The sequence below is a fragment of the Oncorhynchus mykiss genome, chromosome 6 (genome assembly GCF_057628025.1).
Source record: "Oncorhynchus mykiss isolate SJ-2025 chromosome 6, ASM5762802v1, whole genome shotgun sequence".
In the NCBI taxonomy this organism is placed as follows: Eukaryota; Metazoa; Chordata; class Actinopteri; order Salmoniformes; family Salmonidae; genus Oncorhynchus; species Oncorhynchus mykiss.
Genome location: NC_143027.1, coordinates 75,636,127 through 75,660,808, shown reverse-complemented (window position 1 = coordinate 75,660,808; position 24,682 = coordinate 75,636,127). Strand labels below are relative to the sequence as shown.

General features: G+C 43.1%; 3 protein-coding genes across 9 annotated transcripts; 2 read left to right on the top strand and 1 right to left on the bottom strand.

Moving 5' to 3' along the window:
* The first annotated feature begins 57 nt into the window (after positions 1-57).
* Positions 58-11,176, top strand: LOC110526598 (membrane-spanning 4-domains subfamily A member 4A). Of its 6 annotated transcripts, none has more exons than XM_090238883.1 (7): positions 58-530; positions 8,931-9,037; positions 9,186-9,296; positions 9,408-9,461; positions 9,575-9,736; positions 9,982-10,104; positions 10,550-11,176. In XM_090238883.1, exons 3-7 carry the CDS (start codon positions 9,234-9,236, stop codon positions 10,583-10,585), a joined length of 438 nt encoding a protein of 145 aa, XP_090095009.1. In that variant the 5' UTR covers positions 58-530; positions 8,931-9,037; positions 9,186-9,233; the 3' UTR covers positions 10,586-11,176. The 6 variants fall into 6 exon arrangements, with proteins under 6 accessions (XP_090095009.1, XP_090095010.1, XP_090095012.1 ...); XM_021607699.3 differs by lacking the exon at positions 58-530 and adding an exon at positions 8,483-8,580; XM_090238886.1 differs by lacking the exon at positions 9,186-9,296 and having other exon boundaries at positions 213-530; positions 8,931-9,098.
* Positions 11,177-13,929: 2,753 nt separating this feature from the next.
* On the top strand, positions 13,930-19,301 carry LOC118936660 (membrane-spanning 4-domains subfamily A member 4A). 2 transcript variants are annotated; one of them, XM_036980979.2, is made up of 7 exons: positions 13,930-14,109; positions 14,331-14,437; positions 14,576-14,686; positions 14,809-14,862; positions 14,966-15,121; positions 18,138-18,260; positions 18,612-19,301. In XM_036980979.2, the coding sequence occupies exons 1-7, from the start codon at positions 14,103-14,105 to the stop codon at positions 18,648-18,650; spliced, it is 597 nt and encodes a 198-aa protein (XP_036836874.2). In that variant the 5' UTR covers positions 13,930-14,102; the 3' UTR covers positions 18,651-19,301. The 2 variants fall into 2 exon arrangements, with proteins under 2 accessions (XP_036836874.2, XP_090095007.1); XM_090238881.1 differs by having other exon boundaries at positions 13,962-14,109; positions 17,709-18,260.
* A 775-nt stretch (positions 19,302-20,076) lies between these two features.
* Positions 20,077-23,707, bottom strand: LOC149983099 (uncharacterized). The gene is made up of 2 exons (XM_090238887.1): positions 23,409-23,707; positions 20,077-21,776 (listed from the first exon to the last, which is right to left on the bottom strand). Exon 2 carries the CDS (start codon positions 21,264-21,266, stop codon positions 20,748-20,750), a length of 519 nt encoding a protein of 172 aa, XP_090095013.1. The 5' UTR covers positions 21,267-21,776; positions 23,409-23,707; the 3' UTR covers positions 20,077-20,747.
* Between the last annotated feature and the right edge of the window lie 975 nt (positions 23,708-24,682).

Below are 24,682 nucleotides of genomic sequence, written 5' to 3'. Positions count from 1 at the left end.
CTTCAGGAAAAGGGGTGATATAAATAAAGTTTCCTTTCATTATGCGTTGCTGAATCCATAGGAATATTTGCTGCCATTGTAGTAAGGTTGGCAATACGAGAGGTCTTCAGACTAGGTCTTCAGACCATTTTTGTATAATTTTCTTTGAAGGAACAACTAGTGGGTTTTGAATGCTTCTCCCCTGTTTGGGAAGTTGGTTTGCCCGCTCCTGAGTCTGAGATAGATATTCTGAGAGCAGTGAGGGTGTGGCTGTGACCCTCCTGCCAATGCCTGTCATTAATGTTTGATATATTTTACTGCAGATAAAAACCGAGTCCTGAAGTGTGGGTGGTCCGTGTGCCTTTCTTCTGGGGGGCTACGTGAAGTTGGTGACCCGGATCTACAAGATCTGCCATCGCCAATCACAGCAGTGCTCCAGAGAAGAGGACTACACCTGCCGTCAACTTCATGAGACAGTCAATTTAAATATGTCCACACCAAAAAATCCAGGTACTCTGGTCAAGCCCAATGGTGATCCACCACTTTTACTGGTGAGTGAGGACTTATAACCCAGTTACCTGTGATATTGTAACCCCCAGTATTGGTAGGGGGGCTCAGATAGCTAGAATGGTAGAGCATAGTTTTACTGGGCGTGCTGGTGTAACATCAGTAAATGAACAAGAGGATGTTATTGATCAAACAACATGTCAGAGTGATGGATATGATAAATACTCCAATGATGATGAATACCTTACGCAGCAGAGTGTTATGCTTGATTTAGTCAAGCAGATGGGTCAAGAGATTGGTCACGGTATTGTTTCGAGTCTGTCAGCAAGTAATATCACTCCATCCAAGGTATCTGCCGACACTGTCCCAGTGTGCATGCCAGATTGATCCAAGGTTAACTTTGTCATGAAATCTGACATGTGTGAGCCACCCACTTTCAGAGTGATGGAACAGATAAATGTACTGTGTATGAGTGGCAGGAAATTATGAAGACTTACTTGGTAAAGAAAGGTCACAAAATGCCAGAGCAAGGTCATGAAATCATGGAGAGGTTAATGGGGAGGGCAAAGGATTTAGTCAAGATAGGAATCCGCAGCAACCCTCTTGTTCCATCAGCAGAGACCCTGAGGTTATTTTCAGTATTTTGAAACAGCATTTTGGTGAGACCATCTCCTCTACTACGCCACTTCAAGATTTTTATGAAACCAAACCTTATCACGGGGAGAATAACTTAGAATACTGGGTGCGCCTTAACCGAGTAGCAGATCTAGCTAATGAATGTCTACAAAGACAGGGCAGACAGATGGATGACGTGGGTCATGCGGTCGCCATGATATTTGTGAAGCACTGCCCCAATCATGAACTGTACACAGCATTCGGATGCAAGCCTAGGGAGAAATGGACAGTGGCTGAAGTTCAGGAATTGATAGACAGCCACCAAAATGACAGATTGGCTACAAGGAGGAAGCAAAACAGCTAAATATATTGACACTACAGGAAGACATCCACAAAACAGTGAGCCCAGAGCACCCCGTCCTTAGCTCAGCAGTTCAAGGAGTTCAGAGTTGCAATGATCAGGTGACAATAACAAAACTTGTAACACTGCTAGAACAGTTTATTATGAACCAAAACGCTGCTCACCCTGCCACAAGAGGGCCCCGCAGAACTGTACAGCTGTCTCCCTCCTTCTCATGTGCTATATGTAAAGATGTGGCTCAATCCACTCGGTCTCACTGTCTTAATGACCGCCTGTGCTTCAAATGTCACAATCCTGGCCATCAAACCATAGACTGCCCACAAAAGCAGGAGGTTAGAAGAGAGTGGCCACAAAATCAAGGTCCAGCTTTAAACTAATAGGTCTGCACCTTGAAGGGAAAGGTCCAGCTTTAAACTAATAGGTCTGCACCTTGAAGGGAAAGGTGCAGCTAAAAACTATAAATGAAACTGATCCTGAAATAGAACTGTCTTCATACAAAGAGAAAAATCAAGGCAACACAAATGTGATATATCAACGTACTCAGAGAATAACCGGCAATGAAAGTCTGTTCTATGCACCAGTGACCGTGCAAGGCTCAGTAGAACTGAGAGGACTCATTGATAGTGGTTCAATGGCCTGTATGTTAAGTGAATCTGCTGAGTATACATTGCTTCGAAACATGTCTTAACTGAAAGCTCGAAAATGTCCACTCCTGTAGTACTCGTGGGATGTGAAGGGCAACAGGTCAATCACAAATCTGAATATGAGCTCCATATCAAATTAATGAACTGCAAGATGCTGGTGCCAGTCTTAGTTATGCCAGGGCAAACTGATGACGTGATCATTGTAACAAATGTACTGAAACGTCCTCCATCAACTAAAAAGTTCAGATGGATATTGGAAAGCAATATCACAACCAGTCAATGGTCTTTCTGATGAATCAGATGCACTTCAAAGCATACTGGAAAATGTTGACCGTTGGCAAGGAAGTAAAATGCCTGAAAAAAAGTTGCCACTGTTGTTCTCAGCCAGTGTGTGACACTATTTATAAAACATGAACCCTTAGTCTGGGGTAGGCTGAAAGGAAAATAGCCCTTTTCCATTGGCAGTACTGTTATTGTAGAGCCCACAATGTCCCGAGCAGCACAGATGAGTGTGTTAGTTGGTCGTACTGTATGCCTGCTGGAGGGTGACAAATGGATCCCCATGAGGTGTTTAATCTCCAAGATCGCCCGGTTACACTGAAGTGTAATGCAAAACTGGCAGATGTATTCCCCTGTAATAGCATTGGAAGACCTGGAGTTAAACAGCAGCTGCTGTGGTCAATGTGATGACAAACAATATGTTGCACAGAATGTCATTGGAACCACGACTGAACAGGTAGAAAAACGCTCATATGCTGATGTGTTCAAAGACATGGGTCTGACAGATGTTGACATTGCCTCCTGTGGAGTATCAGATGAATGGAAACACAAGATGGCAGGCCTGGTTGTGAAATATGACAGCATATTTTCCAGAGGGAAATTGGACTGTGGCGAACCAAGAGACTTTGTGCATAGAATAAGACTGAAAGATGAGAGGCCTTTCAGACTTTCCTACCGCAGAAAAAAAGTATCTATATTAATGTTGCTCAGAAAACTTGAGGGGCCAAATAAAACCACAGCCAGTTGAGGAACCCTGTCCTAAATCATCAAATGAGAAACATGCAGTTTAAAGTCATTTGCAAATGGATTGGGAAGAAAGATGCTATGTCCATGGCAATAGATAAACCCATGATTTGTATCTGGGTTTTGCACCCCTAAATATATTGTGACATTTACATTGTTTTCACAGCCCTTTAAGTAATGACAATATGTTGAAACATTTTATTATATGTATTAACAATAGTATGAATAGGATGTATACATACATGTAACGAAGTGAATGCAGCATTACTGCAAAAAAGGAGGCAAGTGGAAAGGGGAGAAAGTAGAGAACATGTCAGTCTGCCCTATATTAATCACCAAAATACAAATAGGAAGATTTGTTCTATTTGAAATGTTCATAAAGTTGGGAGATGTCCATTGTCACCAGGGTGTCTGAGGTTATCTGTTACACAAAAGTTTGTATTAGGACTCATTATAACCAGTGTTGTGACGTTGTATTGATTAATGTGATGACTGCTGCTCGTCGAATGATTAACCGTTTATAATTACGTGATTAAATGAATCAGGGAAGTATTAACTCATTAACCTGGGGCACCATGGGAAAGTTTAGTTTTATTGACTTTCTATTTCCCAAAATAACTCAAACAATATCAGAGTATCGATTTTACAACAGCCGCTAATTAATACATTTCCTCTACAGTCTCAGTCTGAACGTCACATAATCTGAGAATCTGCACAAACCAAAGTCTCATCAAATAAATCCGTACCCCACCAATTTAGTAGATTATTGATTTGCTAACAAGCTAAAATGATAATATAAGATACACTTACATAAACACAGAGTCTAGGCTATTGATTAGAACTTAGTACGATAAAACAGGTCCCTAGCGGGCCAACACAATACACAAAATGGGGATTTCAAAAGAGAGAGAGTGAGAGAGAGTGCACGAGAGAAAAATACACTTGGGTGCATTTGTCAGCTATGTGTCACGCCCTGACCTTAGTTATCTTTGTTTTCTTTATTATTTTGGTTAGGTCAGGGTGTGACATGGGTGGTTGGTTTAGTTTTTGTCCTGTCTAGGGTTTTTGTATATCTATGGGGTTTTAGAATGCCAAGGTATATGTAGGTCTATGGTGGCCTGAATTAGTTCCCAATCAGAGACAGCTGTTTATCGTTGTCTCTGATTGGGGATCCTATTTAGGTTGCAATTTTCCATTTTGGTTTGGTGGGTTATTGTCTATGTGTAGTTGCCTGTCAGCACTTGTGTCTTATAGCATCACGGTCATTTTGTTGTTATGTTAGTTTGTTTAGTGTTCTTCGTGTAAATAAAGAAGGTATTCTTATCACACTGCGCCTTGCTCTCCTCGTTATGACGAACGTGACAGAATAACCCACCAAACCAGGACCAAGCAGCGTGAAAAGGAGGAACAGCGCTTAATGGGGAAATGGACCTGGGAGGAGATATTAGATGGAGCAGGACCCTGGACACAGCCGGGGGAGTATTACAGTCCTAAGGAGGAGTTAGAGGCAGCGAAAGCGGAACGGCGATACTACGAGGAGAAATACAGGAGAATAGAGGAACAGCGAAGATATGAAGGTACATGGCCAGCACGGAAGCCCGAGAGGCAACCCCAATATTTTCTTTGGGGGGGTGGCACACGAGGAGATTGGCTGAGTCAGGTAAGAGACCTGAGCCAACTCCTCGTGCTTACCATGGGGAGCGTGTAACTGGTCAGGCACCTGTTATGCAGAGATGCTCACGGTGTCTCCAGTGCACTATTCTAGCCCGGTGCGCTCTATTCCAGCTCCTCGCATTTGCCAGGCTAGAATGGGCATTCAGCCAGGACGTATTGAGCCAGCTCTATGTTCTGGATCTCCAATGCGTCTCCACGGTCCAGTGTATCCTGTGCCCCACCCCGCACTCGCCTTGAGGTGCGTGTCCCCAGCCCGGTAGCACCAGTTCCGGCACCACGCACCAGGCCTACAGTGAGCCTCCAGGGTCCAGTACGCCCTGTTCCTGCTCCTCGCACTCGCCCTGAGGTGCGTGTCCCCAGTCCGGTACCACCAGTGCCGGCACCACGCACCGGGCCTATAGTGCGCCTCGACAGTCCAGTACGCCCTGTTCCTCCTCCCCGCACTCGCCCTGAGGTGCGTGTCCACAGCCCGGTACCACCAGTGCCGGCACCACGCACCAGCCCTCCAGTGCGCCTCCAGGGTCCAACTAGCGGCTGGCCATGCCTCCCTCAACGGCTGGCCATGCCTTCCTCCTGGCTACTCCAACCCCGGCCAACAGCTCCGCCCCCCCGCAGCTACTCGCCCAAGCCTCCCCAGCTTTTCCTTCACCCATATCCAGACAGCAAATGTTCTGAAAGAGCTGCAAAACCTGGACTAGTACAAATCAGATGGGCTAGACAATCTGGACTCTCTAGTTCTAAAACTATCCGCCGCCATTGTTGCAACCCCTATTACCAGCCTGTTCAACCTCTCTTTCTTACCGTCTGAGATCCCTAAACATTGGAAAGCTGCCGCAGTCATGCCCCTCTTCAAAGGGGGTGACACCCTAGACCCAAACTGTTACAGACCTATATCCATCCTGCCCTGCCTATCTAAAGTCTTCGAAATCCAAGTTAATAAACACATCAATGACCATTTCGAATCCCACCGTACCTTCTCCGCTGTGCAATCCGGCAGACACGCTCAAGGTACTAAACGATATCATAATCGCCATCGATAAAAGACAGTACTGTGCAGCCGTCTTCATCGACCTAACCAAGGCTTTCGACTCTGTCAATCACCGTATTCTTATCGGCAAACTCAATAGCCTTGGTTTTTCTGACGACTGCCTCGCCTGGTTCACCAACTACTTTACAGATAGTTCAGTGTGTCAAATCAAAGGGCATGTTGTCCGGACCTCTGGCAGTCTCTAAGGGGGTAGCACAGGTTCAATTCTCGGGCTGACTCTTTTCTCTGTATATATCAATGATGTCGCTCTTCCTGCGGGCGATTCCCTGATCCACCTCTACACAGACGACACCACTCTGTATACTTCTGGCCCTTCCTTGGACACTGTGCTCACTAACCTCCAAACGAGCTTCAATGCCATACAACACTCCTTCCGTGGCCTCCAACTGCTCTTAAACGCTAGTAAAACCAAATGCATGCTTTTCAACCGTTCATTGCCCGCACCCGCCCGACTAGCATCACCACCCTGGACGGCTCTGACTTAGAATACGTGGACAACTACAAATACCTAGTTGTCTGGCTAGACTGTAAACTCTTCTTCCAGACTCATATTAAACATCTCCAATCAAAAATCAAATCTAGAATAGGCTTTCTATTTCGCAACAAAGCCTCCTTCACTCACGCTGCCAAACTTACCCTAGTAAAACTGACTATCCTACCAATCCTCGACTTCGGCGATGTCATCTACAAAATAGCTTCCAACACTCTACTCAACAAACTGGATGCAGTCTATCACAGTGCCATCCGTTTTGTTACCAAATCACCTTATACCACCCACCACTGCGACCTGTATGCTCTAGTCGGCTGGCCCTCGCTACATATTCGTCGCCAGACCCACTGGCTCCAGGTCATCTATAAGTCTATGCTAGGTAAAGCTCCGCATTATCTCAGTTCACTGGTCACGATAACAACACCCACCCGTAGCACACGTTCCAGCAGGTTTATCTCACTGATCATCCCCAAAGCCAATACCTCATTTGGCCGCTTTTCCTTCCAGTTCTATGCTGCCAGTGACTGGAACAAATTGCAAAAATCGCTGAAGTTGGAGACTTATATTTCCCTCACCAACTTTAAACATCAACTATCTGAGCAGCTAACCGATCACTGCAGCTGTACATAGTCCATCTGTAAATAGCCCACCCAATCTACCTACCTCATCCCCATACTGTTTTTATTTTATTTACTTTTCTGCTCTTTTGCACACCAGTATCTCTACTTGCACATTTATCACTCGTGTTAATCTGTTCAATTGTAATTATTAGCTCCTGTGGCCTATTTATTGCCTACCTCCTCATGCCTTTTGCACACACTGTATATAGACTTTCCTTTCTCTACTGTGCCATTGACTTGTTTGTGTAATTGGCTTGTTTATTGTTTACTCCATGTCTAACTCTGTGTTGTTGTCTGTGTCACACTGTTTTGCTTTATCTTGGCCAGGTCGCAGTTGCAAATGAGAACTTGTTCTCAACTAGCCTACCTGGTTAAATAAAGGTGAACAAAAAAAACAAAAAAAAGGATCAGCTCTCCTTCTCCCTGGGCACGCCTCCATAAATGTATGACCTTTGTATATATTGCTGTTTCTAATTTAAAGTGAAAGCTAATAAGTATATATTGGTGATAGGATCATAGTATGAGTGTTATCGCTGAAGATTGTGTGATATTATTGCAGATCTGCTGTCGATTTGAACTCTATCTCAGGCAGATACAACAAATTGCATTAGGCTGTATCAATGGATTTGTACTTCATTGGCCAGTCAATTCAGGTGTGATAGTGCCAGGCTGGATAAAAATGTTTTCTTACTGTTCACTTTAAAACAAATTAGGGAACATGGTATCACTTTGTACTTCCATAATAACTGCTATGTAACTGCTATGTAACTGCTGTGTAATTACAGTCTAGCGGTATTGGTTATTAGATAACAGCATAACTCCAGCCAACATGTTTCAGAACAATGTTGATACTGCATTTATCATTGTGTATTAGTTATTTATGTTTGAAGGCAGCTTGATGTAGTGTGACTAGATACACTCTCATTATTACTTAAAGTAGGCATCCATCTCACAACTGCTAAATGATTATGGATTGATAAGTGATTTGTAGTGAACCATGTAGCTTTAAGCAATAGGTTTATGAATACATTTAATTGATGATTCAAATATTGGACCTCATTCCTGTAAATCAATCATTTAATGTGCAAAAACCTTCCTCAATCATGAATAGTTATTGTCAGAAGAATCCATATTCCTCCTACCCCTGGGCGAGATCTTGCAACATCGTAAAGTTCACTTCCACTGCTATGCTGATGATAGTCCAGATGGCCATGTGATTAATTGTTCAGCAGTCTTACTGCCAAGTTGTCCGGGTGGCCATTTGACAATTTTTTGGGCCTTCCTCTGACACTACTTAGGATGTCATTATGAACATAGACATAGTCTACAACAATATGCCAGTAAAAACCATCAGTTAGAATTTCTTGTCCTGCACTGAGGACATCTAACAGTTAAGGGGAGGAGTGTGTGGGAGGGGTCAAATGTGTAGAGTGTGTAGAGAGGGGTCAAATTCCTCTAACAACAAGGGGGCGGGATTTGATAAAAAATAACGGGGCACACAAAGAGTTTAGGGGCGTTGGTGGTTTTGCTCTGAATTTCGTCAAGGAAGTCAAAAGTAGACTATTTGAAAGATTATCGAAAATTTCTGAGATCTTAATAACATCCAACAGTTATGGCAGGTAAAACAAATATCATTGCATTGCATGGTTAGTAAAAACAAGACAATCTGGACTCTGATCTGCATGTTTGCTTTAAAAACAAACGCAATCTTTTTTGAGCCTTCCTCTGACACGACTTAGAGTGGCATTTTGAACACAGACATAAACTACAATAATGCCAGTAAAAACCATCAGTTAGAATGTCTTGTCCTGCACTGAGGAAATGTAATAGTTAAGAACCTTTGCATGTGAACAGCAATCTGCACAATATGCTCTTCCAAAGAACATTTCAATCTATTTGATCAATTGGATTGAATTGCAGTAGGTTCAACAGTCTATTGCAAGACTGTTTACTCAAATGTTATTTTCAGATGAAGAGGCCGTGCCTGGTGCAGAGGGTCCCCTTGTCGCAGTGACTTTTCAGAGAACTCCTCACAAAAAACAGAAGTACCTGGAGTCTGAACCCAAAGCATTGGGGGTAAATCATCCTGAGCAAATAAATGAAGTGTGGTCTGTGTATTCTGGCAATCAATTTAAAGGTCACTATAATGTATTATGATTTATGAAATGTTATTTTATGTTATATGTAGCTCAGTTTACTTCACTCCTCTCTCCTCCCCCCTCAGGTGACTCAGATTGCCCTCAGTGTGTTCTATATCAGTTCTGTCATTGTCATGTTCGACAACAGCATGAGCATGGTGGTTGAAGATTTAACACATGTTATTGGATCAGTGTTTGTGAGTGGCCACCATACATGTGCCCCCTGCACTCACTTGATTGATATTAAAAGACAAGCAAATGAAAGAGTTGAGTGTTTGATGTGACTTTTACTGTTGTGTTCACTACAGGTGATCATAGCTGGTAGTTTGGCCATAGCTGCACAGAATCTCCATCTTCCCACTGTAAGTTATGCAATTTGTAGGCGTAGATGTTCTTTGACAAAACAGGTGAGATATACTGTATCAGTGGCATTTATTCTGCTCTCAGCTGCTCTCTTCTCCCCCCTCTGTCTCAGCTGAAGGCCTGTCTGGGGATGCAGGTGGTGGCCTGTGTAGCGTCAGTGATCAACTTGATCTTCTCTGTGTCAGACATGGCTGGACACAGACATGGTTATGGCTGCTGGATATACGTTGAAGTCAACAGCACCGATCACAATGATTCTTGCTATTCAATCACTGTGAGTATGTACAGACAATATGTCAGTATGTGTTGGAAATACTTTAATGTAAATTGACATTGAAAAAGGGGATGTTCAAACAGGGATGATCATATTGGATGATAAAGTGGGCTGAGATTAAGAATGTCCTATCAAATGTCTCATGCAAATATTACAAATTAAATGTGTAAAGGAAGGAAAATATGTCATACAATAGGAATAAACACATGAAACAAAGTACACATTGCTCCAATTCTTGTCAACAGGCTTCTACTGGACATTACCTTGCTGAGTTGGTCCTGATAAATACTGCTCTCATCGCTATCTCTGTCACGCTCGCTGCCTACTGCTGCAAGGTGGTCAATTGCTGCTCTCCAGGACAACGAATGGTGAGTCAGTGTAGAAATGGAACTTCTAAAATCAGAAATGGACTGGCCATAGGTCAGTTCTGGCAAATACCAGACGGATCCATTGGTCAGTGGGACAGTCTAAATTGGGGTTTTATCACAGAATTATCATGATTTGGCTTATGATGGGAACGACAAGGGAAAGAAAATGTTCCAGTGAGTTGTAAATGACTAGGCCAATTTCTGGTCCCATGCAGTCCTTGCCTTCTGACAACAGACATCACCTTGAAATACAAAGTTTGGTTGGAGGCCTACCAATACTATGTCTATGGTGTGTCTAGAATGAGGTAGTGGCCTGTTCTCATCGTTCAAATATTGCATTTGACCAGATACTGAACAGAACATCTGAATTATAATCAGTGATTGAATGTTGTTATAACATGACGGTTATAATGTCTTAATTGAGTGTGTGAGTACTATCTTCCAGCCGGTGATCACAGTCCAAGTTCCTCCTGCTCAATAATGAGGAGAGATCCAGTTTGAGGACCAATCAAGACAAGAGATCCAACCCTCTCACTAACCAGCAAAAACATGTGTTATTCTTCCATTAACTAAAATATTGTAGGCCTATATATCTATACATACACTGAGTGCATAAAATATTAAGAACACTGTGCTCCCCACAGCTGAGTGGCTTGATGGCTTGATGTCCGTTGGATGGTGGACCCTTCTTGATATACACAGGAAACTGTTTAGCGTGAAAAACCCAGCAGCGCTGCAGTTCTTGACACAAACCGGTGCACATGGCATCTACTACCATACCCCGTTCAAAGGCACTTCAATCTTTTGTTTTTCCCATTCACCCTCTTAATGGTACACATACACAATCCATGTCTCAATTGTCTCAAGGCTTAAAAATGATTATTGAACCCGTCTCCTCCCCTTCATCTACACTGACTGAAGGGGATTTAACAAGTGTCACCAATAAGGGATCATAACTTTCACTTGGACTGATCTGATCAGATCATGTCAAGGAACGAACAGGTGTTCATAATGTTTTGTATAAGTCACCTGATGGAACTCTTTTTGTAATTAAAAACTTTGATACGATGTACCCTAATGTGAGTTACATTTTATTAAGGGTCCTAGCAGGTGCAGCAACCCTATATTTTTGTTAGTGTTCTTATTATATTTCCTGGGTCTTCCTACTTTTGGTCAATACAATAACAACAAATGGCAGATTGGTAGAACCCTTATATATGATCTATGGAGGGTTTGTAAATGGCTTACAATTCACCAATAAAGTATATCCATAGGTTTACAACCGGCTAGGCTACTGTGTGGGTTTGAGCATGGTGCTGTCAACACTAGGGGGTTGCAGTTGATTCACACATGGGCCACATATTGAATGTATGTATCACTGGCAATTGTAATATAAGTCATTTTAGATATAGGATTTTACCAATGACCATATCATTTTTGTATGGTGTCACAATGTAAAGAACACAATTTAATATCATTCCCATTATTTCAATGTGCATGTACAGTGAAAAAGTAGAAGTAGCTGGAACATGATTATTCTATTGTTTCTATTCATTGAGCAACTAGCTCTCACAGACTCACATCAGAATTGGACGTTCATCCATATTTCTCAAACATCAAATTTCGAAGTTGTTGTAAATGTCAAATTTGTGTTTAAGGTGTTTAAGGTTAAGTTTAGGAATGAACTCTCAAATATTTAGGTTAGGCATTCACTCCGAATGGTTAAGGTAAGGTGTAAGGTTTGGGATAGGCTTAAAACTAAGTAAAACGTTTAATCGCTGGATTTGAACATGCAACCTATGGAATTAGAGGCAGATTCTTATGCCCATACACCATCCCCATGCAAAACCGAAACCTACTTGAATGTAACAGTGCTCACTGTTGCCGCTAATGGCCAGTTTCCACGTCTCCCGACGTCCTCAGACACAGGACGTTGAATACTGACTTGTATCATGGGTGACCTAACTGCAGTGAGAGCACAACATGAACCATGGGCCCACATTCATGAAGCTACTCAGAGAAGGACCAATGATCTAGGATCAGTTTAACCTTTTAGATCATAATGAATATCAGATTACCTCAAATCAAATTGTATTAATCACATACACATATTTAGCAGACGTTATTGCGGGTGTAGCGAAATGCTTGTGTTCTTAGCACCAACATTGCAATAGTATCTAACAATTCACGACAATACACAGCTCTAAAAGTAAAATAATAGAATGAATACATAAATAAATATTAGGACGAGCAATGTCAGAGTGGCATTGACTAAAATACAGTAGAATATAATACACTATATACATATGAGACGAGTAAAACAGTATGTAAACATTATCAAAGTGGCAAGTGTTCCATTATTAAATTGGCCTTTGTTGCCATGTCTATGTATACAGGGCAGCAGCCTCTAAGGTAGAGGGTTGAGTAACGGGGAGGTAACCAGGTGGTAGCCGGCTAGTGATGGCTATTTAACAGTCTGATGGCCATGAGATAGCAGCACCTGTGATGCACCTGTACTGACCTCGCCTTCTGGATGATAGCGGGGTGAACAGGCCGTGGCTCGGGTGGTTGATGCCCTTGATGATCTTTATGGCCTTCCTGTGACATCGGTTGCTGTAGGTGTCCTGGAGGGCAGGCAGTGTGCCCCCGGAGATGCGTTGGGAAGACCGCAACACCCTCTGGAGAGCCCTACGGTTGCGGGCGGTGCAGTGGACAGGAGGGAACTGATCCTAGATCAGCACTCCCACCTTGAGACGCTTTATGAATACGGGCCCAGAGGTCCAATTTGTATTACAATGCCACTCCTTTGTGGCTGCCTCGGCACTAAAAATGTATTTGTAGATGGTAGATTTGGAGAAATGGTTCATGGAAAACGATAGTGTTATGAGGAAGGGATAGAGGTATTAGGTACAGGGGCAAGAGTGGAGCATAACATCGTATACAAAGCCTAAAGAGCTGAATGAAATACAAGAGCTGAATAAACATAAAAAATAATGTTACTGTGATTGCATGATTAAGGGCTCGATTAATTCAGATTCATGCTAGCCGACACCCGTATAGCTGGTGTTTTGACGGTGTCAGAGGAGGAAGCGTTTTAGACCTGTCAAATCCACAAGCAACTCCAGGTGTGGTGACACTGATGGTTTCTCAGAACTGATGGCTTCTACAGTTGTGGCGAGAGTACAGCATTTTAGCTAAGCCTAACCCTTCTCCAAACCTTACCCTAATTCTCCTAACCTGATAATCCAATTCTCCTAAACTGATATTTTAAAACTGCTAACCTGCTACGTTAATTCTCCTAACCTGCCACTTTAGTTCTCCTAACTGCTACTATAGAGCCAGTGACTTTTGTGCTTCACACCAGAGTAACATAGTCCCAGCACAATAATCTTCTCTTAAACTTTGCTCTGCTTGTGTGTCTACAGCTGTAGAGTAAATGGCAGGACCCTTATTTAATGTCTCCTCTCAGATAAATAATGTGTTTGTGGATAATCATGGAGTTGAGGAAAATGAATTTAGGCCATCAGTTGCCATCAGTCCTCTGTTCTTCATGAGAATGTTCTACAGGGAAACAACAACCTGACTCTGACTCCTATCAACCTACCTCATTAGATGGATAATCTAGACAGACTGTGTCACAAATGGCACCTTACCCTATATGCAACATAACTTGGCACCCTTTTCTCTATATAGTGCACTACTTAAGGTATAATTTTGAACATAGACATAGTCTACAACAATTTGCCAGTAGAAAACATCCATTAGAAAATCCTGTCCTGCACTGAGGAAATCTAACAGTTAAGGGGAGGAGTGTGTGGGCCTAGAGAGGGGTCAAATTCCTCTGACAACAAGGGGGCGGGATTGCATATAAAATAACGGGGCACACAAAGAGTTCAGGGGCGTTGGTGGTTTTTCTCTGAATTTCGTCAAGGAAGTCAAAAGTAGACTTCTTTAAAGATTATCGAAGATTTCAGAGATCTTAATAGCATCCAACAGTTATGGCAGGTAAAACAAATATCATTTCATTCCATGGTTAGTAAAAACAAGACAATCTGGACTCTGATCTGCATGTTTGCTTTAAAAATAAAAACAATCTCATACCAGAACATTTGCATGTGAACAGAAATCGTCTCAATATGCTGCTCCCAAAAAACATTTAAATCGGGTTGTATTGCAGTAGGTGCAGCAGTCTATTGCTAGACAGTTTTCTCAAATGCTCTTTTCAGATGAAGAGGCTGTTCCTGGTGCAGAGGGTCCACTTGTCGCAGTGACATTTCAGAGGAATCCTCACCAAAAACAGAAGTACCTGGAGTCTCAACCCAAAGCACTGGGGGTAAAACATCCTGAGCAAATAAATGAAGTGTGGTCTGGCAATCCAATGAAATGTCACTATAATGTTTTATAATCTATGAAATGTTATTCATAACAATCTGTAGTTCATTTTATTTCACCACTCTCTCCTCCCCCTCAGGTGACTCAGATTGCCCTCAGTGTGTTCTATATCAGTTCTGTCATTGTCATTCTCACCAACGGCTTGAGCGAAGTGGTTCTAGACCCACCACAAATCATTGGATCAGTGTTTGTGAGTGCCCACCATACATGTTCCCCCTCTACTCACTTGATAGATGTTAAAAGACAAGCAATTTAAAGAGCTGAGTGTTGAGTCTGAGGCTGACATGTCTCTTACTGTTGTACTTTCTGCAGGTGATCATAGCTGGTTGTTTGGCCATAGCTGCACATAATCTCCATCTTCCCACTGTAAGTTTTGCAATTTGTAAGTGTACAACTTCTTTAAGGAACGAAGTGAGATATACTGTAGCAGTGGTATTTCTTCTCTTCTCCTCTTCTCCTTCTGTCTCAGCTGAAGGCCTGTCTGGGGATGCAGGTAGTGGCCTGTGTAGCATCAGTGTTCAACTTGATCGTCTCTGTGGCAAGAATGGAAGCACCCAATTATGGCTGTTGGAAATATGGTGAAGGGAACCTCACTGATTACTACAAGACTTGTGTTTTATTTAATGTGAGTATTTACAGTCACTATATCAGTATGTGTTGGTTATTGTTCAATGTACAGTGCATTCAGAAAGTATTCAGGACCCTTGACTTTTTCCATGTTTTATTTCGTTACAGCCTTGTTCTAAAATTGATTAAATTGTTTTCCCCCCCTAATCAATCGGCACACAATATCCCATAATGACAAAGCAAAAACAGTTTTTTTATCATTTTCTTGCAAATGTATAAAAAAAAGTAAAACAGAAATATCACATTTACATAAGTATTCAAAACCTTTACTCAGTACTTTGTTGAAGCACCTTTGGCAGTGATTACAGCCTTACATCTTCTTGTATGCTGGCACACCCATATTTGGGGAGTTTCCCACCTTCTTCTCTGCAGATCCTCTCAATCTCTGTCAGGTTGGATAGTGAGAGTCGCTGCACAGCTATTTTCAGGTCTCTTAAGAGATGTTCAATCGGGTTCAAGTCCAGACTCTGGCTGGGCCACTCAAAGACATTCAGAGACTTGTCTCAAATCACTTCTGCGTTATCTTGGCTGTGCGCGTACGGTCATTGTCCTGTTGGAAGGTGAACCTTTGCCCCAGTTTGAGGTTCTGAGCTCTCTGGAGCAGTTTTTTTTAAATCAAGGATCTCTCTGTACTTTGCTCCATACATCTATCCCTCAAACCTGACTAGTCTCCCAGTCCATGCCACTGAATAACAGTCTCTGCCACAACCATGCTTCCCCGTAGGGATGGTGCAAGCATTTCTCTAGACGTGACGCTTGGCATTCAGGCCAAAAAGGTTCATCTTGATTTCATCAGACCTGAGAATCTTGTTTCTCATGGTCTGTGTCCTTTTGGTACCTTTTGGCAAACTCCAAGTGGGCTGTCATGTGCCTTTTTACTTAGGATTGGCTTCTGTCTGGCCACCATAAAGGCCTGATTGTTGGTGTGATGCAGAGATGGTAGAACCTTCCAGAAGGACAACTATCTTCACAGAGGAACTCTGGAGCTCTATCAGAGTGACCATCTGACCAAGGCCCTGACCGTCACCTCCCTGACCAAGGAACTTCTCCCCCGATTGCTCAGTTTGGCCAGGTAGGCAACTCAAGGAAAAGCCTTGGTGGTTCCAAACTTATTTAATTTAAGAATGGAGGCCACTGTGTTCTTGGGGACCTTCAATGCTGCAGAAATGTTTTGGTACCCTGCCCCAGATCTGTGCCTCGACACAATCCTGTCTCAGAGCTCTACAGACAATTCCTTCACCCTCATGGCTTGGTTTTTGCTCTGACATGAACTGTAAACTGTGGGACCTTATATATGATTTGGAAAGTGTGTGCCTTTCCAAATCATGTCCAATCAATTGAATTTACCACAGGTGGACTCTAATCAAGTTGTAGAAACATCTCAAGGATGATCAATGGAAACAGGATGCGCCTGAGCTCAATTTCGAGTCATACAAAAGGGTCTGAATACTTGTGTAAATAGAGTATTTCTATATTTTTTTTATACATTTGCAAAGATTTCTAAAAACCTGTTTTCGTTTTTCCATTATGGCTATTATGTGTAGATTAATGTGGGAAAACATTTATTTAATCAATTTTAGAATAAGGCTGCAACGTAAGAAAATGTGGAATAAGTCAAAGGGCCTGAATACTTTCCGAATGCACTGTAAATGCTAAAGTGATGCTTATATTAGATGTTCAAGTGGGCTGAGATTGAGAATGTCCTATGAAATGCTACATGCAAATATTACTTATTGGATGTGTAGAGGCAAATACACAATTATATAAAAGTATAGTATGTGGACACCCCTTCAAATGAGTGGATTCAGCTATTTCGGCCACACCTGTTACTGACAGCTGTATAAAATCGAGCACACCGCCATGCAATTTCCATAGACAAACATTGACAGTAGAATGGCCTTATTGAAGAGCTCACTGACTTTCAACGCTGCATCGTCATAGGATACCACTTTCGAAGTCAGTTCGTCTAATTTCTGCCCTGTTTGAGCTGTCCGTCAACAGTAAGTGATGTTAATTTGAAGTGGAAATATCTAGGAGCAACAACGGCTCAGCCGCAAAGTGGTAGGCTACACAAGCTCACAGAATGGGACCGCCAAGTGCTGAAGCACGTAGTGGGTAAAAAAATAATCTGTCCACAGTTGCAACACTCACTGCAGAGTTCCAAACTGCCTCTAGAATCAACATCAGCACGAGAACTGTTCATCGTGCTGACGAGCATCCGCACACAAGCCTAAGATCGCGACGTACAATGCCCAGCGTCGGCTGGAGTGGTTAAAGCTCACTGCCGTTGGACTCTGGAGCAGTGGAAATGCGTTCTCTTGAGTGATGAATCACACTTCACCATCTGGCAGTCCGACGAACGAATTTGGGTTTGGTGGATGCCAGGAGAACGCTACCTGCCACAATGCATAGTGTAATGTTTAGTGGAGGAGGAATAATGGTCTGGGTCTGTTTTTCATTGTTTGGGCTAGGCCTCTTAGTTCCAGTGAAGGGACATTTAACACTATAGCATACAATTACATTCTAGACTAATCTGTTCTTCTAACTTTGTGGCATAAGTTTGGGAAAGCCCTTTTCTGTTTCAGGATGACAATGCCCCCATGCACAAAGCAAGGTCCATACAGAAGTGGTTTGTCGAGATCAGTGTGGAAGAACTTTATTGGCCTGCAAAGAGCCCTGACCTCAACCCCATCGAACTCCTTTGGGATGAATTGGAATGCCGACTGCAAGTCAGGTCTAATCTCCTAACATCAGTGCCCAACCTCACTAATGCTCTTGTGGTTGAATGGATGCAAGTCCCCGCAGCAATGTTCCAACATCTAGTTGAAAGCCTTCCCAGAAGAGTGGAGGCTGTTATAGTAGCAAAGGGTGACCAACTCCATATTAATGCCTATGATTTTGTAATGAGATGTTCGACGAGCAGGTATCCACATACTTTTGGTCATGTAGTGCATGTCGTACAATGGGAAAAAAATATAAAAGAAAGTACACAATGCTCCAATTCTTGTCAACAGAATTCTGCTACTCATTACTTTGCTGAGTTGATCCTGATACAAACTGCTATCATCGCTATCTCTGTCACGCTGGCTGCCTACTGCTGTAAGGTGGTCAACTGCTGCTCCCCGGGACCACGAATGGTGAGTCAGTGTGGAAATGGAACCTCTGGAATCAGAATAAAACTGTCCATAGTCCGATCTGGCAAATGCCAGACGAGTCCATTGGCAAATGGTCCAGTCTAAATTGGGATTTTAGTGCAGAATTATCATGATTTGGCTAATGATGAGGATAACAAGGGGAAGAAATTGTCCAATTTCATGCAGTCCATCTCTGCCTACAACAGGCATACCAATACTATGCCTGTGGTGTGTCTAGAATGGGCTGAGTGGCCTGTTCTCATCATTGAAATATTGTATTTGACCAGATAATCTGTGTTGTTATAACATGACTGTTATAACGTCTTAATTGAGTGTGTGAGTTCTCTCTTCTAGCCGGTGATCACAGTCCAAGTTCCTACTGCTCAGCAATGAGGAGAGATACCGTGTGAGGACCTATCGAGACAAGCGATCCAACCCCTTAATCAACCAGCAAAAACATTCTTCCATCAACTGACATATTGTAGGCCTATATGCCTACACGTATGTCAGACCGATGGATTTATTTTTTTTATTTTTTATAAAAAACTGCTTGGCATGATGTAACCTAATGTGATTATATTTTATTAGGGGTCCTAGCAGGTTGGTAGAACTGTGATGGAAAACATTTTGTTGGTGCTTTTCTATTTACCAATTTCTGTGTTCTATGTTTGTGCTTTTCTATAAACTAATTTATATGTTCATGCAAGTGACTGATTAAACGAATCCTCACTGACAGTATCTGCAATTTGCCAGTACACTCAGATCCTTGTTTAGGGAAAGGGGTTCAAGGTCTCAGCTTAGAGAGAAGAAGCCTTGTGAGGTATTGGTCTGTCACATGCATGGCCCAGTATTGGTTGTCACATGAATGAAGCAAACATTAATTATGAATGATGAAGAAGCTAAATCATGCAAATCTAACTTTTCAGTATATAAGGGAACTAACGGGACTGCCCGTTAGAGCTCACTTCAGACCGGTACTTTATGCATCTAAGTTTGACTGTGACCTCTCCAGCTTGCTGACAATAAAGAGTGATTCATTGATAATTGACTTTGAGTGTCCCTGTGTAAGAATTTACACAACAGAACCCCTACATTATGATCTATGGAGGGTTTCTAAATAAAGGATATCCTATAGGGGTTTGAACAGGCTATGTGGGTTAGAGCATGGTGCTGGCAACACTAGGGGGTTGCAGTTGATTCCCACATGGGCCACATATTGAATGTATGTATCACTGGCAATTGTAATATAAGTAGCTTTAGATACAGTGCCTTCAGAAAGTATTCAGACTCCTTGACTTTTTATGCATTTTGTTATGTCATTGCCTTATTCTAAAAAATTAATTAGCAGAAATATCTAAACCTGTTTTTGCTTTGTCATGAGGAGGATTTTTCTTATTTGATCCATTTTGGAATAAGGCTGTAATGAAATGTGGAAAACATCAAGGGGCCTAAATACTTTCTAAAGGCACTGTATGTGTCACTGGCAATTGTAATATAAGTAGCTTTAGATGAAAGCGTCTACCAATGACCATATCATTATCATATGGTATCACAATGTAAAGAACCCAATTCACTATCATTCCCATTATTTCAATGTGCAAATACAGTGGAAAAAGTAGAAGTAGCTGGAACGTGAAAGTTATTGTATTGTTTCTATTCCGCGAGTAACTAGCTCTCACAGTCCATGTTTCTCAAACTTCAAATTTCAAAGTTGTTGAAAATGTCAAATGTATAAGTATTTAAGGTTAAATTGAGCCATTAACTCCGAATTTTTAAGGTTAGGTATCAGGTTTCAGGTAAGACCAAAGTGCAGACTGTGTTGAAGTAACAATGTTTATTGCAGGCAAACGACAGGTCAAGGCAGGCAGGGGTCGATAATCCAGAGGAGTGGCAAAGGTACAGGACGGCAGGAAGCAGGTGGGCTCAGAGTTAGGCCAGGCAAGGTTCAACACCAGGAGGATGAGAAAAGAGAGACTGGGTAAAAACAGGAGCTGAGAAAACGCTGGTTGACTTGAACAAACAAGATGAACTCGCACAGACAGAGAGAACACAGGTTTGAATTCCCCATGGGATAAGTGGGGAAGATGGGCGACACCTGGAAGGGGGTGGAGACAAGCACAAGGACAGGTGAAACAGATCAGGGTGTGACAGTACCCACCCTCTAGGGACACCACCTGGCGTACTACCTGGGCGCATTCCTGGTTGAGCGGGGTGCCAGCGCTGGAAGTCAGAGATGAGGCCTGGGTCCAGGATGGACCCAGCACCTCCCCTCCTGGCCATAACCCTCCCACTCAACCAGGTATTGGAATCCCCTGCCCCGAGGTAGAACCTTCAGGAGGCGTCTCACCATGTACGCCGGTCGGCCATTGATGAGACGGGGGAGAGGGGAAACAGGAGACAAGGGGCAGTCAGACATGGTTTTAACTCTAGACACAGAAAAGGTAGGAAAAATATGGAGGTTACTGGGCAACAGGACGAACAGCAGAGGGGCTAATGATCTTGGAGCGGGGGGGGAAAGGTCTCAGCTTCCGGGGTAGTAGCCGCGGCACTATAGTGGTGTGCCAGCGCCTCGGGCTTGACCTTCTTAGATACCAGTCGGTGCTGCGGAAGCGAAGTGGCCCGGGCCTTACTAAACCCCTCCCGGAGGTCCTGGTACTCTGTGGCGCTGGCGGAGAGGTCCGGGGCAATTTCCAAGCCCCCAGGAAGATGTCCCGGGGCAGGCAGAGCTGATTCTAAGAAATCTGTGTGGCAGGACAGGCTCCAGCCCACGTTGGCGCCAGTAGCCCAGTGTTGCTGGAGCCAAGAGAATGCCAATACCACGGGAACCTGCGGAGACTCAACCAGCAGAAATGTGATAATCTCGCTGTGGTTCCCCGACACTCGTAGGTTGACGGGTGTGGTCTGGTGGGTGACCTGGCCTATAGTGTGCCAGTCCCGCGCTCTAACATCCATGGAAATGGAAAGGAATTGAGTAGGGATGCCCTGCTTGGACGCCAGGGTAACGTCCATGAGACTCAAATCGGCCCCCGAGTCGATGAGTACCTGGAGAGACTTGGACTGGTCGCCCCACCACAGGATGGCACGGGGAGAGGGGCGAGAGGCGACAAAAAATATATATTTAAGGCCCACCAGAGTGCTGAATGAGCTAGGTCTCTTGAATCAAATCAAATGTATTTATATAGCCCTACGTACATCAGCTGATACCCCAAACAGCAAGCAATGCAGGTGTAGAAGCACGGTGGCTAGGAAAAACTCCCTAGAAAGGCCAAAACCTAGGAAGAAACCTAGAGAGGAACCAGGCTATGTGGGATGGCCAATCCTCTTCTGGCTGTGCCGGGTGGAGATTATAACAGAACATGGCCAAGATGTTCAAATGATCATAAATGACCAGCATGGTCAAATAATAATAATCACAGGCAGAACAGTTGAAACTGGAGCAGCAGCACGGCCAGGTGGACTGGGGACAGCAAGGAGTCATCATGCCAGGTAGTCCTGAGGCATGGTCCTAGATCTCAGGTCCTCCGAGAGAGAGAAAGAAAGAGAGAAAGAGAGAGAGAATTAGAGAGAGCATACTTAAATTCACACAGGACACCGGATAGGACAGGAGAAGTACTCCAGATATAACAAACTGACCCTAGCCCGCCAACACATAAACTACTGCAGCATAAAAGGGACAGGTAGACGCATAATGACTGGCAGTACCGCAACACAGACAACTCTGGGTCTCAAGTCTGCGTATGCGTACGGCTGGAGACAGCCTAGCTCTGCCGAGCTGCATCGGCTCGGGAAGAGGGGGAACGGCAGTCTCCGGAGGCTCTTGGAGGGACTTGGTAAGCTCTGATCTTCTCGGAGATGTAGACGCTGGGGACTTCTGGAGTTAATCAGATGCAAGGTGGGATCCCTGAGTGAACAATTGGGACCGCATTTGGACCTCTTTTCCCTCCTACGTTCCTGTAGACGACCATCGATCGGATGGTTAATGCTGTAAATGACTATTGTAGCTGGAAACGGCAGATTTTTTATGGAAAATCTACATAGGCGTACAGAGGCCAATTATCAGCAACCATCACAATTGATCATTAGAAAACCCTTTTGCAATTATGTTAGCACAGCTGAAAACTGTTGTGCTAATTAAAAAAATAAATAAAACTTTCCTTCTTTAGACTAGTTGAGTATCTGGAGCATCAGCATTTGTGGATTCGATTACAGGCTCAAAATGTCCAGAAACAAAGTAGTTTCTTCTGAAACTCGTCAGTCTATTCTTGTTCTGAGGAATGAATGAAGGCTATTCCACGCAAGAAATTGCCAAGAAATTGAAGATCTCATACACCGCTGTGTACTACTCCCTTCACAGAACAGCCCAAATTGGCTCTAACCATAATAGAAAGAGGAGTGGGAGGCCCCGGTGCACAATTGAGCAAGAGGACAAGTACATTAGTGTCTAGTTTGAGAAACAGACGCCTCACAAGTCCTGGCAGCTTTATTAAATAGTACCCGCAAAACACCAGCCTCAACGTCAACAGTGAAGAGGCCACTCCGGGATGCTGGCCTTCTAGACAGAGTTGCAAAGAAAAATCCATATCTCAGACTGGCCAATAAAAATTAAAGATTAAGATGGGCAAAAGAACACAGACACTGGGCAGAGGAGCTCTGTCTAGAAGGCCAGCATCTTCACTGTTGACGTTGAGATAGGTGTTTTGCGGGTACTATTTAATGAAGCTAAATAGTGAGCACGACTGACTCATTACCTCAGCCCTGAGAGCCAAAACGAGTTGATAGGAATATGTGGTCAAAGGGTTTTGAAAACAATACTTAATGAAAGAGACGATGCAATCTATTACATATGTGATATGTGAACCCCAGACATGTTCCATACTGAGCCAAATGTATTATTGGTGAGATATGTACACAAAGATCAAGTTCAGGGAACTGGTGAATGGGAAATAATTGAACGTTTTCTTGAATTTAAAGTATTTTCTAGAAAGACAGGCAGTGACATTTCTGAAATGATTTTTAGTGCATTAGAGGGGCACGGTATTGACATAGCAGATTGCCATGGTCAAGGCTATGACAATGGTGCAAATATGTCAAGCAAAGTGAAGGGAGTTCATGCACACATATTGCAAAAGAATCCACTGGCCACATACTCACCTTGTGCCTCCCATACTCTTAATCTTGTGGGTGTACATGCAGCTCAGTTGTGCCCAGAAGTATCAACCTTTTTGGGATGTGTGAATCGTCTTTACAATCTGTTCAGTGGCAGCCCAGAGCGATGAGCCATTCTCAAGGAAAAGACTGGTTGCTGTATTCACTGTCTTTCTAACACCTGATGGAGTGCGCTTATTGCTGCGCTCTGACCAATGGCAACTTGCCCTAGACATGCCTTTTGCTACCTGCAGCCTGAAAAACGAAGCCAAATCTGAGGCAAAAGGTCTGAAAAGCTACTTCATTTTGCATTGTTGCCAAAAAGTTCAATTTTGGTTTCATCTGACCAGAGCACCTTCTTCCACATGTTTGGTGTGTCTCCCAGGTGGCTTGTGGCAAACTTTAAACAACACTTTTTATGGATATCTTTAAGAAATGGCTTTCTTCTTGCCACTCTTCCATATAAAGGCCAGATTTGTGCAATATGCGACTGATTGTTGTCCTATGGACAAAGTCTCCCACCTCAGCTGTAGATCTCTGCAGTTCATCCAGAGTGATCATGGGCCTCTTGGCTGCATCTCTGATCAGTCTTCTCCTTTTATGAGCTGAAAGTTTAGAGGGACGGCCAGGTCTTGGTGGATTTGCAGTGGTCTGATACTCCTTCCATTTCAATATTATCGCTTGCACAGTGCTCCTTGGGATGTTTAAAGCCTGGGAAATCTTTTTGTATCCAAATCCGGCTTTAAACTTCTTCACAACAGTATCTCGGACCTGCCTGGTGTGTTCCTTGTTCTTCATGATGCTCTCTGCGCTTTTAACGGACCTCTGAGACTATCACAGTGCAGGTGCATTTATACGGAGACTTGATTACACACAGGTGGATTGTATTTATCATCATTAGTCATTTAGGTCAACATTGGATCATTCAGAGATCCTCACTGAACTTCTGGAGATGGTTTGCTGCACTGAAAGTAAAGGGGCTGAATAATTTTGCACGCCCAATTTTTCAGTTTTTGATTTGTTAAAAAAATTTGAAATATCTAATAAATGTCGTTCCACTTCATGATTGTTCACAAAAAATACAGTTTTATATCTTTATGTTTGAAGCCTGAAATGTGTCAAAAGGTCGCAAAGTTCAAGGGGGCCGAATACTTTCGCAAGGCACTGTATATGTCTGTATATATATATATACATATATATATTTTTTTTAGGCCTATATGCCTACACATATGTTACAGCAATGTATTTTTTTGTGTAATTAAAAACTGCTTGACATGATG